General features: G+C 54.6%; 1 protein-coding gene across 1 annotated transcript; it reads right to left on the bottom strand.

Moving 5' to 3' along the window:
* Positions 1-297: 297 nt before the first annotated feature.
* On the bottom strand, positions 298-16704 carry TMX1 (thioredoxin related transmembrane protein 1). The gene is made up of 9 exons (XM_044271552.1): positions 16534-16704; positions 13017-13132; positions 12511-12556; positions 11578-11706; positions 11207-11252; positions 10734-10835; positions 9637-9706; positions 7018-7161; positions 298-2294 (listed from the first exon to the last, which is right to left on the bottom strand). Exons 1-8 carry the CDS (start codon positions 16665-16667, stop codon positions 7040-7042), a joined length of 765 nt encoding a protein of 254 aa, XP_044127487.1. The 5' UTR covers positions 16668-16704; the 3' UTR covers positions 298-2294; positions 7018-7039.
* Positions 16705-17877: the final 1173 nt, after the last annotated feature.

The following is a 17877-nucleotide window of genomic DNA, read 5'->3' as shown; positions in this document are numbered from 1 at the left end:
GTGTCCCTTGCGGGAACCACACTCCATGTGAGAGAAGGGATCGTGCGGTCTGGACGACAGAAGTGCACAGCGTTACGTTTGCTAATGCTGTGTGACCTTTCTGTAATGGAATCATACTGACATAAAGCTGTCGGTACAATTCCGTCACAGAAAGGTCAGGCAGAGGCGCACACCGTTATCAGTCACGATAAGACCGTGCGCTTCTGTAGTCCAGACCGTATGATCTCTCTCACACGGAGCTCGTGTAAAAGACCGCTCGCAGCTTTATCCTGGACCGCCCCTTTAAGAAAGAAATGATTAATTTTTATTGCACAAAAGCAAAACCCTGTTTATTATTTGTATCCGTCCGGTTACAAAAATCGAAAGTCTATGTTACACAGCGCTCACTTGTCCAATTACCCGAGAGACGAGCGCCTACACCTCACACGGGCGAGCCGACCCATGCACACGAGCCTATGCAGACAGAAGGTGGGAGGAGCTTCCATATGAACCGCTCAGAAATGCAGTAATCTGATTGGTCAGGGGGTTGTCCGATTTCATGAAACTGATGATCTATCCTCAAGACCGGTCATCAATATCAGATGGGGCCTGACTCTCGGCTGTTGGAAGGGGTTGCAGCACTTGTGCGAGCTCTGCAGTGGTCACCCGCACGCCATCTCCATTTTAGTGGGGCTGCGGTGTAATTACCCTGCACCACCAGTACAATGTAGACGGCGTCAGGGCGTAGCTACGGGGGGGGGCCCCCCCAACTCAGAAGGGACACATACCAGAGGAGGACTAAGATTTTGTCAGGGTCCCCTCCACAGTATTATACAGCGACACTGGAGTGGCTGCCGGGCCTCGCCTGACTAGCCACAGGAGTGAAGGTAGCCTTCAAACATTTGCTGTGGGGCCCAGTCATTTCTAGACGGCATGCAGGAGAACACCCCCTCCGATCTCACCAAACCAGAAGATCCCTTTATGGAAAAAATAAGAGGAACGGACTCAATAAATAATCGTAACAGACGAACCAAACTACGTCCCCTACACAACACTGAGGGTGAGCTGTATGACAGGCGGTCCATGTCCCCCATCATTAACTATAGGTGTGCCAACCACCCCCCAAAACACAATCTGAAACTCTTCTCCATGCCCTTCCCCCCCCCCTATGACATCATCGCGCAAGACGCATCATGGCACCAAGCAGTAACACTAGAGTGGCGGGGGCCGGCGTGGAGCGCCACCCATACGTTTTCCATCTTCCAGAGGCTTCACAGTGGTTCGCAGGTCTTTGGAAATCCCTTCTAATCCCATTGCCCACAATATCTGCTGTAGGTAAAGAAGGGCCCCTCTCTCGGCTGCTCGGCCAAGTCCAGTCTGGCAGGAGATCCTTCCTGGCCAACCAGCGGAGAAAGCAGCCATGCACTGACCATGTAACCCCTAACGATGTTGTCCCCGCTAGACATTTAATGCACATGGCGGGATATGCAACACGTGTCCGAAAGGTCCGGGTCCTACCTCTGAATGGCGCTCCACCGTTAACAGTGACCACACCACTCATCCTGCGCCGTGTCCTCTCTATTCAATGCTCCGGGACTTCTGAACATCACCAATGAAGGATGTGGCGCATGCGCAGCTTCCTCTTCATTCACTTCAGGGCCTTGTTTGTGAGGAAGGAGCTGGTGCCAGAGGTGGACTATTGGGCATTAATGGTATACTGTATGGACAGGCCAAAAATGGCCGGCTGGGAATACCCCTGGACGTCTCCTTACGGTCATATAACACTGACATACAGTTATTGGAAAACCTAAAAAACACCTGTATTCAAAACGTACATAGCAAAGAAAGCAGTAACGTAGGGGCTGCACAGACGGCAGTCAGGACCCCGCCACGTGGCAGCGCAGCGTCCCTGGACCAAGGAGGAGATGACAGACGGAAGAGCTTCTATGTGATTAGATATAATGGAGGGTGAAGCCATCCAAGCTACTCCCCTGCATACCGGTGAAACTACAACTCCCATTAGGTGGACCACAAACCAGGCATAAAGGGTTAATGTCTATGGAGGCCTACTGAAGGGCTCAAAATACTGTGTACAGTAGCCCCCGGGGGTTGTATATGGCTACGGTGACGGACACAACACACAGGAGAGCAGCCATCAGGTCCATCGGTGCAGTCTGATCAGGAAGACGGGAGTGAAGACTGTCCGCGGGGGGTCAGTTAGGACAAGGTCAGGAGCCGACAACTGGAGCGAGCGTCTCCTACAGGAATGAAACGCGCTGTTCTACTGCCAGCTTCCGGGACTTGTCCTTCTCTGACTGCAAACAGAACACAAGAGCTGCTTAGATGTGGTTCAGTAGTGGGACAGATGCAGACATGTACGTACGTTTACTGCTGATACAGAGGGACAAACCCCCTGATTTCCTTCACATTATCATAAAGTCAAATTATAAAATTATGGCTGCCTGCAACGACCACCAGGGGGAGCTGACTGCACGCAGATTTATACACACTCACCACCACCAGGGGGAGCTGACTGCACGCAGATTTATACACATTCACCACCAGGGGGAGCTGACGGCACACAGATTTATACACAGTCACCACCAGGGGGAGCTGACGGCACACAGATTTATACACAGTCACCACCAGGGGGAGCTGACGGCACACAGATTTATACACAGTCACCACCAGGGGGAGCTGACTGCACACAGATTTATACACACTTACCACCACCAGGGGGAGCTGACGGCACACAGATTTATACACAGTCACCACCAGGGGGAGCTGACGGCACACAGATTTATACACAGTCACCACCAGGGGGAGCTGACGGCACACAGATTTATACACAGTCACCACCAGGGGGAGCTGACGGCACACAGATTTATACACAGTCACCACCAGGGGGAGCTGACGGCACACAGATTTATACACAGTCACCACCAGGGGGAGCTGACGGCACACAGATTTATACACACCACCACCAGGGGGAGCTGACGGCACACAGATTTATACACACTTACCACCACCAGGGGGAGCTGACAGCACACAGATTTATACACAGTCACCACCACCAGGGGGAGCTGACGGCACGCAGATTTATACACAGTCACCACCACCACCAGGGGGCGATGACGGCACGCAGATTTATACACACCACCACCAGGAGGAGCTGACTGCACGCAGATTTATACACACTTACCACCACCAGGGGGAGCTGACTGCACACAGCTTTATACACATTCACCACCAGGGGGAGCTGACGGCACGCAGATTTATACACAGTCACCACCACCACCAGGGGGCGATGACGGCACGCAGATTTATACACAGTCACCACCACCACCAGGGGGCGATGACGGCACGCAGATTTATACACACTTACCACCACCAGGGGGAGCTGACTGCACACAGATTTATACACAGTCACCACCAGGGGGAGCTGACTGCACACAGATTTATACACAGTCACCACCAGGGGGAGCTGACTGCACACAGATTTATACACAGTCACCACCACCAGGGGGAGCTGACTGCACACAGATTTATACACAGTCACCACCACCAGGGGGAGCTGACTGCACACAGATTTATACACAGTCACCACCACCAGGGGGAGCTGACGGCACACAGATTTATACACACAGTCACCACCACCAGGGGGAGCTGACGGCACACAGATTTATACACACAGTCACCACCACCAGGGGGAGCTGACTGCACACAGATTTATACACAGTCACCACCAGGGGGAGCTGACGGCACACAGATTTATACACAGTCACCACCAGGGGGAGCTGACTGCACACAGATTTATACACACTTACCACCACCAGGGGGAGCTGACGGCACACAGATTTATACACAGTCACCACCAGGGGGAGCTGACGGCACACAGATTTATACACAGTCACCACCAGGGGGAGCTGACGGCACACAGATTTATACACAGTCACCACCAGGGGGAGCTGACGGCACACAGATTTATACACAGTCACCACCAGGGGGAGCTGACGGCACACAGATTTATACACACCACCACCAGGGGGAGCTGACGGCACACAGATTTATACACACCACCACCAGGAGGAGCTGACTGCACGCAGATTTATACACACTTACCACCACCAGGGGAGCTGACTGCACGCAGATTTATACACACTTACCACCACCAGGGGGAGCTGACTGCACGCAGATTTATACACATTCACCACCAGGGGGAGCTGACGGCACACAGATTTATACACAGTCACCACCAGGGGGAGCTGACGGCACACAGATTTATACACAGTCACCACCAGGGGGAGCTGACGGCACACAGATTTATACACAGTCACCACCAGGGGGAGCTGACTGCACACAGATTTATACACACTTACCACCACCAGGGGGAGCTGACGGCACACAGATTTATACACAGTCACCACCAGGGGGAGCTGACGGCACACAGATTTATACACAGTCACCACCAGGGGGAGCTGACGGCACACAGATTTATACACAGTCACCACCAGGGGGAGCTGACGGCACACAGATTTATACACAGTCACCACCAGGGGGAGCTGACGGCACACAGATTTATACACAGTCACCACCAGGGGGAGCTGACGGCACACAGATTTATACACACCACCACCAGGGGGAGCTGACGGCACACAGATTTATACACACTTACCACCACCAGGGGGAGCTGACAGCACACAGATTTATACACAGTCACCACCACCAGGGGGAGCTGACGGCACGCAGATTTATACACAGTCACCACCACCACCAGGGGGCGATGACGGCACGCAGATTTATACACACCACCACCAGGAGGAGCTGACTGCACGCAGATTTATACACACTTACCACCACCAGGGGGAGCTGACTGCACACAGCTTTATACACATTCACCACCAGGGGGAGCTGACGGCACGCAGATTTATACACAGTCACCACCACCACCAGGGGGCGATGACGGCACGCAGATTTATACACAGTCACCACCACCACCAGGGGGCGATGACGGCACGCAGATTTATACACACTTACCACCACCAGGGGGAGCTGACTGCACACAGATTTATACACAGTCACCACCAGGGGGAGCTGACTGCACACAGATTTATACACAGTCACCACCAGGGGGAGCTGACTGCACACAGATTTATACACAGTCACCACCACCAGGGGGAGCTGACTGCACACAGATTTATACACACAGTCACCACCACCAGGGGGAGCTGACGGCACACAGATTTATACACACAGTCACCACCACCAGGGGGAGCTGACGGCACACAGATTTATACACACAGTCACCACCACCAGGGGGAGCTGACTGCACACAGATTTATACACAGTCACCACCAGGGGGAGCTGACGGCACACAGATTTATACACAGTCACCACCAGGGGGAGCTGACTGCACACAGATTTATACACACTTACCACCACCAGGGGGAGCTGACGGCACACAGATTTATACACAGTCACCACCAGGGGGAGCTGACGGCACACAGATTTATACACAGTCACCACCAGGGGGAGCTGACGGCACACAGATTTATACACAGTCACCACCAGGGGGAGCTGACGGCACACAGATTTATACACAGTCACCACCAGGGGGAGCTGACGGCACACAGATTTATACACACCACCACCAGGGGGAGCTGACGGCACACAGATTTATACACACCACCACCAGGAGGAGCTGACTGCACGCAGATTTATACACACTTACCACCACCAGGGGGAGCTGACTGCACGCAGATTTATACACACTTACCACCACCAGGGGGAGCTGACAGCACACAGATTTATACACAGTCACCACCACCAGGGGGAGCTGACGGCACGCAGATTTATACACAGTCACCACCACCACCAGGGGGCGATGACGGCACGCAGATTTATACACACCACCACCAGGAGGAGCTGACTGCACGCAGATTTATACACACTTACCACCACCAGGGGGAGCTGACTGCACACAGCTTTATACACATTCACCACCAGGGGGAGCTGACGGCACGCAGATTTATACACAGTCACCACCACCACCAGGGGGCGATGACGGCACGCAGATTTATACACAGTCACCACCACCACCAGGGGGCGATGACGGCACGCAGATTTATACACACTTACCACCACCAGGGGGAGCTGACTGCACGCAGATTTATACACACAGTCACCACCACCAGGGGGAGCTGACAGCACACAGATTTATACACAGTCACCACCACCAGGGGGAGCTGACGGCACGCAGATTTATACACAGTCACCACCACCACCAGGGGGCGATGACGGCACGCAGATTTATACACACCACCACCAGGAGGAGCTGACTGCACGCAGATTTATACACACTTACCACCACCAGGGGGAGCTGACTGCACACAGCTTTATACACATTCACCACCAGGGGGAGCTGACGGCACGCAGATTTATACACAGTCACCACCACCACCAGGGGGCGATGACGGCACGCAGATTTATACACAGTCACCACCACCACCAGGGGGCGATGACGGCACGCAGATTTATACACACTTACCACCACCAGGGGGAGCTGACTGCACACAGATTTATACACAGTCACCACCAGGGGGAGCTGACTGCACACAGATTTATACACAGTCACCACCAGGGGGAGCTGACTGCACACAGATTTATACACAGTCACCACCACCAGGGGGAGCTGACTGCACACAGATTTATACACACAGTCACCACCACCAGGGGGAGCTGACGGCACACAGATTTATACACACAGTCACCACCACCAGGGGGAGCTGACTGCACACAGATTTATACACAGTCACCACCAATCATGTATGTGAATAAAATTGAAGTACTCCATCATGTACACTGTTTGCACTGGTTAACGCCATATATCCCTATTGGTCATTTGTGTTGTCACATATATGGGAAAGTAGTTTGGGCGTTTCATTAAAAGTCTATAAAAACCTAAAATGTCTCACTTCTGAGGGTTTGTTACAGTTGTATGCAGTCTATCGGTCTAAGTTTCTGGCTCAGGAGAGTTACCTGTCACAAACGACGCTACAAATTAGGATTTTCCAATTCGCTTCCGTAGATTTTCCTTTGTGCCGTGGTCACCTGTCTCTTCCCCAATCTCCTCTTCCTCCTCCAGTTCTTTCAGTAGTTTTGCGGCTTCAGGCGTAAGTTTTTCTGAAATAAAACAGATTGTGGCGATTAGTGACCTTAAAAGCATCAGGTATCTATTTATGGGTAAGTAAGGGGTATGTAAGGGGTATCGGGCAAGTCAAATCCTGCAACGCATCTAAAACCAACGGCTGCTAACAGGGAGCACAGGCTGGTATTCAACGGCACAACAAAGGGAGAAAGTGTCAGGAGATAAAATAACTAAATAAATGGAAACCATCAGCAAGACAATGCCTCCTTAACCCTTTCACTACAAACGCTGTGCAAGCATGACGCCCGCTTGCGCGTGCAGCGGGCATCATGGCCGGCAAGTCTTGGCTGTTTCAAAAAGCAGAGACCTGCAGCTAATTACCACAACCGGCAATAATGCCGATCGCGGTAATTAAATACTTTAGATGCCGTGATCAAGTGAGATCACGGCACCTAAATGCGCAAAAAACCTTAGTACTGAAGCCCCGAGCGGCCAATCAGGACTTCAGTACATGCGCTGAATGCGCCGAGTCTCTATGAAGAGACTCAGAGCATTAATTCTGCAATTCTTATTTTGGCCACCAGATGGCAGGCCAACATAAGAAATGAGCAAAATGCTAAGAAATTGTCAATGTTCAAATCCCTGATAGGTCGGTTAAAAAACATTATTATAAAAGGTCATTTATGAGCCTTAAAATGATTATAAAAAATTACCCTCCTTTCCATATAATAATAAAAAAAAAAAATACAACCTGGGTATCACCACGACCAAAAACACCCATACTATTAAAATCCCCCCAAAAAAATCCCAAACGGTGAATGGTGTAATGGAAGAAAAGGGTCAAAATGGCCAATTTGCCATTTATTCATTGCTTCTCTTACCCCAAAAAATAAAAGAAAATGTGATAAAAAAGTAATGCACACTCCAAAATGGTATCTATGGATTGTCCCGCAAAAAATGAGCCCCTAAACAGCTCAGTAGACATAAGTATGAAAAAAAAAGTTATGGGGGTCAGAATGAGGTGATGTAAAAAAAAATTCTCAAAGTTTAAATGTATTTTTACACTATTTAGAGATTAAAAAAAACTATACATATGGGGTATCGTTGTAAATGTACTGACCCAGAGAATAAAGGGCAGGGGTCAGTTTTTCCGTAAACAAAACAAAATCCGTAAAACGGTGGAGGGATTGTGTGTTTTTTTCCCCCCAATTCCACCCCATTTGGAATTTTTTTCCTGCTTCCGACTACATTTTATGCCATAATTAATGGCGTCATTAGAAAGTACAACTTGTCCCGCAAAAATAAGCCCTCCTACAGCTATGTGACCGGAACTATAAAAAAAAGTTATGGCTCACGGAGAATAGGGAAGAAAAATGAAAACGCAAAAACGAAAAAAAACTGCGTTAGCGTGACGGGTCCCACAATATAAATACACTGCTTTAATCTGGCGAAGGAGCAGTGGGTTTCAATAATAGGTGCTAGTGGGCTGGGCGCCGGTGTCACATGCCGCTCCATCTGCAGCCATTTTTAAGACAGACGCTCGGGGTTGTCCGGGGAGACGACGACTGACACTAAGGGGGCGTGGCTTCACAAAGAGAAAACGGCGCAGAACTTCTGCAGACTATATATTAGTAAGCTGCCGGCGTATTCTTTACACAAATATACTTAAAGGGGCGCAGCTCTTCATTCCGTCAGCGGTGGTCTCAGCTTACTGGTTTATACTGTAAAGTTCCTTTAAAGGGGTTTTCAGGAATTAAATATTGATGTAGCCTCGTGATAGATAATTGATATATTAGTTGGGGGGGGGGGGGGTCCTAACCCCCTTGGCACCCCCACTAATCAGCTGTCTGAAGGGGCCGCAGAGCTCAGACAAGCATAGTAAACCAAGAACAGCGCCGTACATTGTATAGTGGCTGTTCTGTGGTATTGCAACCTAGGCCCACTCATAGGCCGAGGAAGGGCAAGCTCTGGGGCCCCTTCCAACAGAGGATCGGCAGGGGTGCCAGGAGTCAGACCTCCACCAATCAGATACTGATGACCTACCCAGAGCATAGATCATCAGTATTTAAAAGGGGTTCAATATTTATGGACTATCCTCAGGACAGGTCATCAATATCTGATGGGGTTGAACCCTGGGCACCACTTCCTAGACCAGTGACGTCATGTTCGTCGGTCACATGACCTAGGTGCAGCCAAGTCCCATTCAAGTGGCTAGGCCTAGGCTGCAATACCAAGCACAGCCACGATCCTGAGGACAGACCATCAATTTTGAACTCCTGGAAAACCCCTTTAATCTGGGATCAATGGGAAATGACAGGAGCCGGATTATCACATTCTCTGGATTATTGCACAATATACGAAATCCCCTATTAAACCGCAGGATTGTGCTGCCGGGGGCTGAAGATTTCCAGCATGCTGGGGTCGTCATGTTCCTACGACATCTCATTCATACCAGACCCAAAGGAGATAGAGCGCCACCTCCTGGCAAGGAAACATCAGTGGGCACTCACTGGGGTAGGCGAAGCCTTGCGGTCGTTGTCTCTTGGTTGGACACAGATAATCGGCAATGAACACCAGAACCTGCAAAAAAGCGACAACAGTATGAATCTGTACGACGTGTTCTGATGACCGCTACCCTGGCGAGACCCCCGGAAGCAATGGGCGCTGGTCCTGTCCATGGCTTGCAGTGAGTGACTGTGCAAGATGCTACAGTAACATGATGGATAGGGGTGAGGGCCTCATAACAAGCGGTTGGGGTTCTCCTGGATCTTGCAGGTCTCAAGTATTAGATTACCCGGACATGAGGATATCATATAGGGAGGTCCCCAGTTTGAGACCCCCTGTACGAGCCAGAAACAGGGATCTGAATGGCTGCCGTGTAATACAACATTTACCTCTGCGGCCGGCCATGGCTTCCCCGGACAAGATGAGATATCTGCTGGGGTTACTGGGATCAGGACCAACAGTGATCCCTCTGGTGACTACATTTAGAAAGAGGCTAAGAGGGGGGACAACCCCTAAAGGGGATTAGACCTACCCATTCTCCGGAACATGTGCCCAAAAATAAAACACTTGCACGTCTGCAGTCCCGCCGTTCCAGCGCGGTAGGCCCCTTCGGATCACGGACCAGAAGTGGCACCGGTCCATGCTGGGCTAGATACCTGAGACTGGGACACTCCACTGGGGCACACTTTCTGAGGAATGGGTAAGGCGGCTCCTAGGCCGGACATCTCCTTTAGGGTCCATTCACAAGTCTGTATGTGTTTTGCGGATCCGCAAAACACGCACACTGGCAATATGCGTTCGGCATTTTGCGGACCCCACATCGCAGGCAGTCTCATAGAAAATACCTTTTCTTGTCAGCAATTGCGGACAAGAAAAGGACATGTTCTATATTTTTGCGGAACGGAAGTGCGGATCCGCAAATGCGGACAGCACATTCCGGCCCCATTGAAAATGAATGGGTCCGCACCTGTTCCGCAAAATTGCGGAACGGATGCAGACCCATTTTGCGGACGTGTGAATGGACCCTAAATGTGCGGAACAATCCCAGCAGAGAGACTGTGTGTTCTTTAGAATGAGTACATGGTGACTAAGAAGGACTTACCAGCCCCAGGACCAGGCCAAGAAACAGGGTCATCAATCCGAATACGACGTAAGACCCCCAGACGGGAAGACCGATGTCGTCCACAAAGTAGTTGTGACAGTTCTGCAAAGAGATAATGGGTCAGGACACGTGCAGCCTCACGAAAGACTCCCCGACACTACAACTCCCAGCAGTTCTGCAAGGGCTACACATGCTCTGCTACAATTCTTTGAAATGTTTAAGATCTCTGCTTGCTGTCAATGTGAACATTTATGCTTACACCTGGAGGCTGACAAGCCGTACAGACCGGATACTTCTCAAGGCTGAGGGTTTGCTACAAATGTATCCAGACAATCCTCTCTGGACTCCAGACTGACACACTGAAGCAAACCCTCAGGACGGGGGAAGAGACCGGTGTTGATGGACTCGGCTCATCATGGCCGGGAATGTTTAGTTGTAGGTTGAAGTATTGAGGTAAACCCGGATCCACCTACCCGAATCCACACCGACAGCTGGAACAGGGTAGACATGCCGCTCATCCTGCGGGGAAGCACAGGCAGATATTATAGGAACACATCATCCGGCTGAGACCCAACCTGAAATCTGCAGGGGCCCCTGGGACGTGTGGAGCAGATTCCTACCGCCATCTGGTGTGTGATATGGGATGGAACGGGGCAGAGACGGCAGGATGTCCTTTTCACCTAAACCTGCCCCTGGCAATCTCATGTCAGACGGCCGGGGTTGTTAAAGGGGCTCCCCACCTTGGACACTACCCACTGATCTCCAGGGGCCCCGGGGGTCGCTTCCTTGCATGATTTGACGTTATTGGCGCTCGGGTTAGTCCTGGCAGCCGGGATCTACTTACAACAGGGAATCGGGGCTGAACCACGAGGACACGGCTTCTATCGACTCCCATTCCTTCTCGTTGATAAAGCTGATGAAGTCCTTGTGCGTCCTGGATCCCTGATACTTCCGGAAAACTCCATCTTTACAGCTACACGGAAGAGACGGGACACAGGAAGTGATCACAGACCTCGGCCGCTTCCTGTCATTAACCTCCCATCCTGCGGGGGAGCTAAAGCAGCTGCTCAATGGACCCCATTCATGTAAGACCCCACAGCTCATTGGGATCATCTTTATAAGGCTGGACCTACACGGCGTGGAGGCGGCAGCAGCAGCAACCCCGTCCATCCATGACGGCCAAGGGGTGCAGATATGGAAGGTAATAATTCGGTGCAATGGTTTTTTACAGTGGACGTTATTACCCTAAGTCTCGTGAAGCAATAACGGCGGCTCATCGGAGCCAATACATTCTAATACTGTACGGAGCGCTCATCCCTAATGATGCTGCCTTCACTGCCTTCTCTCAATCAAACTGGAGAGACCCTCTCGGTGTAATGGTAACGCCCCCGTTGCTCCTAGAGGCTCATTTGCATATATTAAAACATAACTTTTCTCAGCCATGTGGGCACATATGAACATGGGACCAACACGGGTCTCTTCAGCTGCCAAGCGCACATGTAACAGGTCAGCCAGAGTCATAGGGACAAAACTGCTGACAGATGCCCTTTAAAAGGGTTTCTTACCAAAAAACAGCGCTACACCTTTATACAGGTTGTGTGGGGTATTGCAGCTCAACTCTATGCGCGGAATGGAGATGAGCTGCAATATGGAGTGCATCCTGTGGACATGGGTGGCGCTGTTTCTGAAAGCAAGCATGCACGCGTTTCTAACCCTGTACAACCCCCTTATGACTGCCTGTACGCCCCCTCGCTTCAAGTAGGACGCGGATACTCACTGATATATGGTCGGCAGGGCGGTGATGATAAAACGGCCGCTCAGACCTGTGAAGAGGAGGAGGGAGAAGTTATCTGTACAGTCGGGGGGTGTCAGACACTCTGTATGCAGAGAGGACACGCCGCGCCCCTCCTTGGCACAAAACGTAAAAGCCGCGAGTTCTGGGGAACAGATCAGAATCACAGAAAACAACGTCCGTGCGGATTTTCTACACACAGCAGGGTCAACCCAAAAGTTTCCATACCCGGTGTAATAGGGATGATCCTGCTAACGGATCGTCTTAAACTCTATAATAAATCTGTCTGCAGTGAGCTCCCCCTAGTGGAGGCTGAGGGAAGCTAGCGTTGTATCACCACATAGTACAAAAGCTGAGTAAAGGGGAGCAGGAGCTCTAGGGAAGAAGAATGACGAGGACCGCGGTCTCCACACCGAGCAGCCATGTTGACAGGTCAGGATAGCCCAAACGGCCACCGAGGGAGCATCCAAACTGAAATTTAACGGCATTACCTGGCTGCGCCGTGACGTCCACTTTAGCGATGTTCACATTGAGATCATCTCCCCAGTCTGCAAACTCCTCCCATTCTGGCTGCAGCTTCTGACACGCGGGGCACCACGGGGCGTAACTGCGGAGTAGGAACACTTATTAAAGGGGGCTCCCGACTGACTGAAAGGAGCAAATTAAACCTAATGGGGGTTATCACTTAAAAGGGAATCTGTCACCAGCGACCTCCCGATCCAGCCGTCTGCATCGCTGTGGTTCCCCTGATCAAAACACTGCTTTTCTTTTATGGATCTGAGGATCAGACCCCGGCCGGGCCGCGTAGTCTGAGGATCAGACCCCGGCCTGGGCCGCGTAGTCTGAGGATCAGACCCCCGGCCGGGCCGCGTAGTCTGAGGATCAGACCCCCGGCCGGGCCGCGTAGTCTGAGGATCAGACCCCCGGCCGGGCCGCGTAGTCTGAGGATCAGACCCCCGGCCGGGCCGCGTAGTCTGAGGATCAGACCCCCGGCTGGGCCGCGTAGTCTGAGGATCAGACCCCCGACTGGGCCGCGTAGTCTGAGGATCAGACCCCCGACTGGGCCGCGTAGTCTGAGGATCAGACCCCCGACTGGGCCGCGTAGTCTGAGGATCAGACCCCGGCCGGGCCGCGTAGTCTGAGGATCAGACCCCCGCCGGGCCGCGTAGTCTGAGGATCAGACCCCCCCGGCCGCGTAGTCTGAGGATCAGACCCCCGGCCGGGCCGCGTAGTCTGAGGATCAGACCCCCGGCCGGGCCGCGTAGTCTGAGGATCAGACCCCCCCGGGCCGCGTAGTCTGAGGATCAGACCCCCGGCCGGGCCGCGTAGTCTGAGGATCAGACCCCCGGCCGGGCCGCGTAGTCTGAGGATCAGACCCCCGGCCGGGCCGCGTAGTCTGAGGATCAGACCCCCTCCGCCGTAGTCTGAGGATCAGACCCCCGGCCGGGCCGCTAGTCTGAGGATCAGACCCCCCCGGGCCGCGTAGTCTGAGGATCAGACCCCCGGCCGGGCCGCGTAGTCTGAGGATCAGACCCCCGGCCGGGCCGCGTAGTCTGCAGACCCCCGGCCGGGCCGCGTAGTCTGAGGATCAGACCCCCGGCCGGGCCGCGTAGTCTGAGGATCAGACCCCCGGCGGGCCGCGTAGTCTGAGGATCAGACCCCCCCCGGGCCGCGTAGTCTGAGGATCAGACCCCCGCCGCGTAGTCTGAGGATCAGACCCCGGCCGGCCGCGGTCTGAGGATCGACCCCCGGCCGGGGCCGCGTAGTCTGAGGATCAGACCCCCGGCCGGCCGCGTAGTCTGAGGATCAGACCCCCGGCCGGGCCGCGTAGTCTGAGGATCAGACCCCCGGCCGGGCCGCGTAGTCTGAGATCAGACCCCCGGCCGGGCCGCGTAGTCTGAGATCAGACCCCCCGGCCGTTCTAGGATCAGACAAGGGGGCCGCCGTAGTCTGAGGATCAGACCCCCGGCCGGGCCGCGTAGTCTGAGGATCAGACCCCCGGCCGGGCCGCGTAGTCTGAGGATCAGACCCCCGGCCGGGCCGCGTAGTCTGAGGATCAGACCCCCGGCCGGGCCGCGTATCTGAGGATCAGACCCCCGGCCGGGGCCGCGTAGTCTGAGGATCAGACCCCCGGCCGGGCCGCGTAGTCTGAGGATCAGACCCCCGGCCGGGCCGCGTAGTCTGAGGATCAGACCCCCCGGCCGCGTAGTCTGAGATCAGACCCCCGGCCGGGCCGCGTAGTCTGAGGATCAGACCCCCGGCCGGGCCGCGTAGTCTGAGGATCAGACCCCCGGCCGGCGCTTATTCTGAGGATCAGACCCCCGGCCGGGCCGCGTAGTCTGAGGATCAGACCCCCGGCCGGCCGCGTAGTCTGAGGATCAGACCCCCCCTCCGCGTAGTCTGAGGATCAGACCCCCCGGCCGCGTAGTCTGAGGATCAGACCCCCCGGCCGCCGCGTAGTCTGAGGATCAGACCCCCCGGCCGGTCGTAGTCTGAGGATCAGACCCCCGGCGGGCCGCGTAGTCTGAGGATCAGACCCCCGGCCGGGCCGCTAGTCTGAGGATCAGACCCCCGGCCGGCCGCTAGTCTGAGGATCAGACCCCCGGCCGGGCCGCGTAGTCTGAGGATCAGACCCCGGCCGGGCCGCGTAGTCGAGGATCAGACCCCCCCGGCCGCGTAGTCTGAGGATCAGACCCCCGGCCGGGCCGCGTAGTCTGAGGATCAGACCCCCGGCCGGGCGCGTAGTCTGAGGATCAGACCCCCGGCCGGCCGCGTAGTCTGAGGATCAGACCCCCGGCCGGGCCGCGTAGTCTGAGGATCAGACCCCCGGCGGGCCGCTGTAGTCTGAGGATCAGACCCCCGGCCGGGCCGCGTAGTCTGAGGATCAGACCCCCGGCCGGGCCGCGTAGTCTGAGGATCAGACCCCCGGCCGGGCCGCGTAGTCTGAGGATCAGACCCCCGCGCGGGCCGCGTAGTCTGAGGATCAGACCCCCCGGCCGGGCCGCGTAGTCTGAGGATCAGACCCCGGCCGGCCGCGTAGTCTGAGGATCAGGACCCCCGGCCGGGCCGCGTAGTCTGAGGATCAGACCCCGGCCGGGCCGCGTAGTCTGAGGATCAGAACCCCCGGCGGGCCGCGTAGTCCTGAGGATCAGACCCCCGACTGGGCCGCGTAGTCTGAGGATCAGACCCCCGGCCGGGCCGCGTAGTCTGAGGATCAGACCCCCGGCTGGGCCGCGTAGTCTGAGGATCAGACCCCCGGCCGGGCCGCGTAGTCTGAGGATCAGACCCTGGCTGATGATACTTTTTCTTAATATGCAAACCAGAACTGTTCGTCTCCCTGGCGCATACGCAGACCTCTGAACCCACCTCATCTGCGCAGGCGCCAGATTGTGGAATCGTTCTTGCCCCGTCTATGCCCCAGGTTTTTAAGAAGAGGAGCATCGTTTATGTCCGTTATCGAGCGCCCGATCCAGGCGACTTCAAGACGGGTGCGTTATGTGTAATTAAGCTGGATTTGTGGGGCCCAGAAAACCCCTTTAATCATCTCTACTGATACTCTCACTTTGTGTTTCAAGATTGCTGCTTGCCGTCAGTGAATGGCAACAGTGTCTTTCCATCCAGAGGCTGAAAACTCAGATCGAACGCTTCTGATGGAGAAACACATTGCTGTAGCGTCCTGCGCAGGCGCCAGTCCATGAGGCGACACCTGTGCTAAACTGGTCAGCGCCTGGCAGGATGGAAATGAAATGTGGAACTACAAGTGCCAGCAAGCCCAAAACCACAGGTGCCAGAAGCGGGACACAGGCTGCAGCTACCGTAGAACTACAAGTCCCAGCACATCTATACGTACATGCACCAGCGGTGCCACAGGGTGTGTAGTAGAACTATAAGTGCCAGCAAGCCCAGAACCACAAGTCCCAGGAGCGGTGCCACAGGCTGCAGCCACTGTAGAACTACAAGTGCCAGCAAGCCCAAGGAGCGGCGCACAGGACGCAGGCGGGGACTCACAATTTGACCATCCACTCCCCCTGCAGGACGTCCCTCCAGCTGCGGTCGGTGATCTCGATCACGTCCCCCTTCTTGGCCAGCAGCACAGCCGGGAGGAGAACGAGCAGGAAGCAGCTGGCAGTGTACGGCGCCATGACACCTGATGGCCCCGCCTCTCACGGAGCAGGGAGGAAGCGCGCGGCTCGCGGGGGGAGGAGCTCACGGCTGACCAACCAGCGCCTCGCCACCTTGAGGTTGGCAGCTGGTCACGTGATCGCCCATTTCCCTATTGTTAGGACCGTCGAATGGTTGTATGTGCGGTGGCGCCATCTTGTGGTTGGACGATCAACATTGAATATCGTCCGTTAGAGGCCAATAGGAAATGTCAAAAAAAACCACACCCACAATAAGCAGGCCACACCCAGAAGCCACACCTATTATATAATGTACCATCTACATGTAAGATGCCTCCTTTCCCAGCAGAACGTCAGGATAGATATGTCCAACCTCAAGTGTCCCAGAATCGGGTGAAGGCCACACATAAAACTGTCACTGGGACCATGCTATTAGGGCGCATCATGCATCCGTTGTCCGGCCGTTCTGTGCACTGGCTGCAGCTTGTGCTCCCTAATGCCCGGGCACTATCCGTGTGGCTGCCGCGATGGATCCAGACCCATTCAACTGCCTCCATAAATGCCAGCCTGTGTGCCCCCATAACTGCCAGCCACAGTGCCCCCATAACTGCCAGCCTGTGTGCCCCCATAACTGCCAGCCTGTGTGCCCCTCATAACTGCCAGCCACAGTGCCCCCATAACTGCCAGCCTGTGTGCCCCCATAACTGCCAGCCTGTGTGCCCCTCATAACTGCCAGCCACAGTGCCCCCATAACTGCCAGCCTGTGTGCCCCCATAACTGCCAGCCTGTGTGCCCCCATAACTGCCAGCCTGTGTGCCCCTCATAACTGCCAGCCACAATGCCCCTCATAACTGCCAGCCACAATGCCCCTCATAACTGCCAGCCACAGTGCCCCCATAACTGCCAGCCACAGTGCCCCTCATAACTGCCAGCCACAGTGCCCACATAACTGCCAGCCACAGTGCCCCCATAACTGCCAGCCACAGTGCCCACATAACTGCCAGCCACAGTGCCCACATAACTGCCAGCCCGTGCCCCCATAACTGCCAGCCACTGTGCCCCATAAATGCCAGCCACAGTGCCCCCATTACTTCCAGCCCCTGTCCCCCCCATTACTGCCAGCCACTGTGCCCCCCATAACTGCCAGCCACAGTGCCCCCATAACTGCCAACCACAGTGCCCCCCATAACTGCCAGTCACAGTGCCCCCCATAACTGCCAGTCACAGTGCC

This window comes from Bufo gargarizans, chromosome 11, assembly GCF_014858855.1.
Source record: "Bufo gargarizans isolate SCDJY-AF-19 chromosome 11, ASM1485885v1, whole genome shotgun sequence".
Lineage (NCBI taxonomy): Eukaryota > Metazoa > Chordata > Amphibia > Anura > Bufonidae > Bufo > Bufo gargarizans.
Note: the sequence above shows the minus strand (reverse complement) of the source record. Positions and strands in the feature narration are given on the sequence as shown.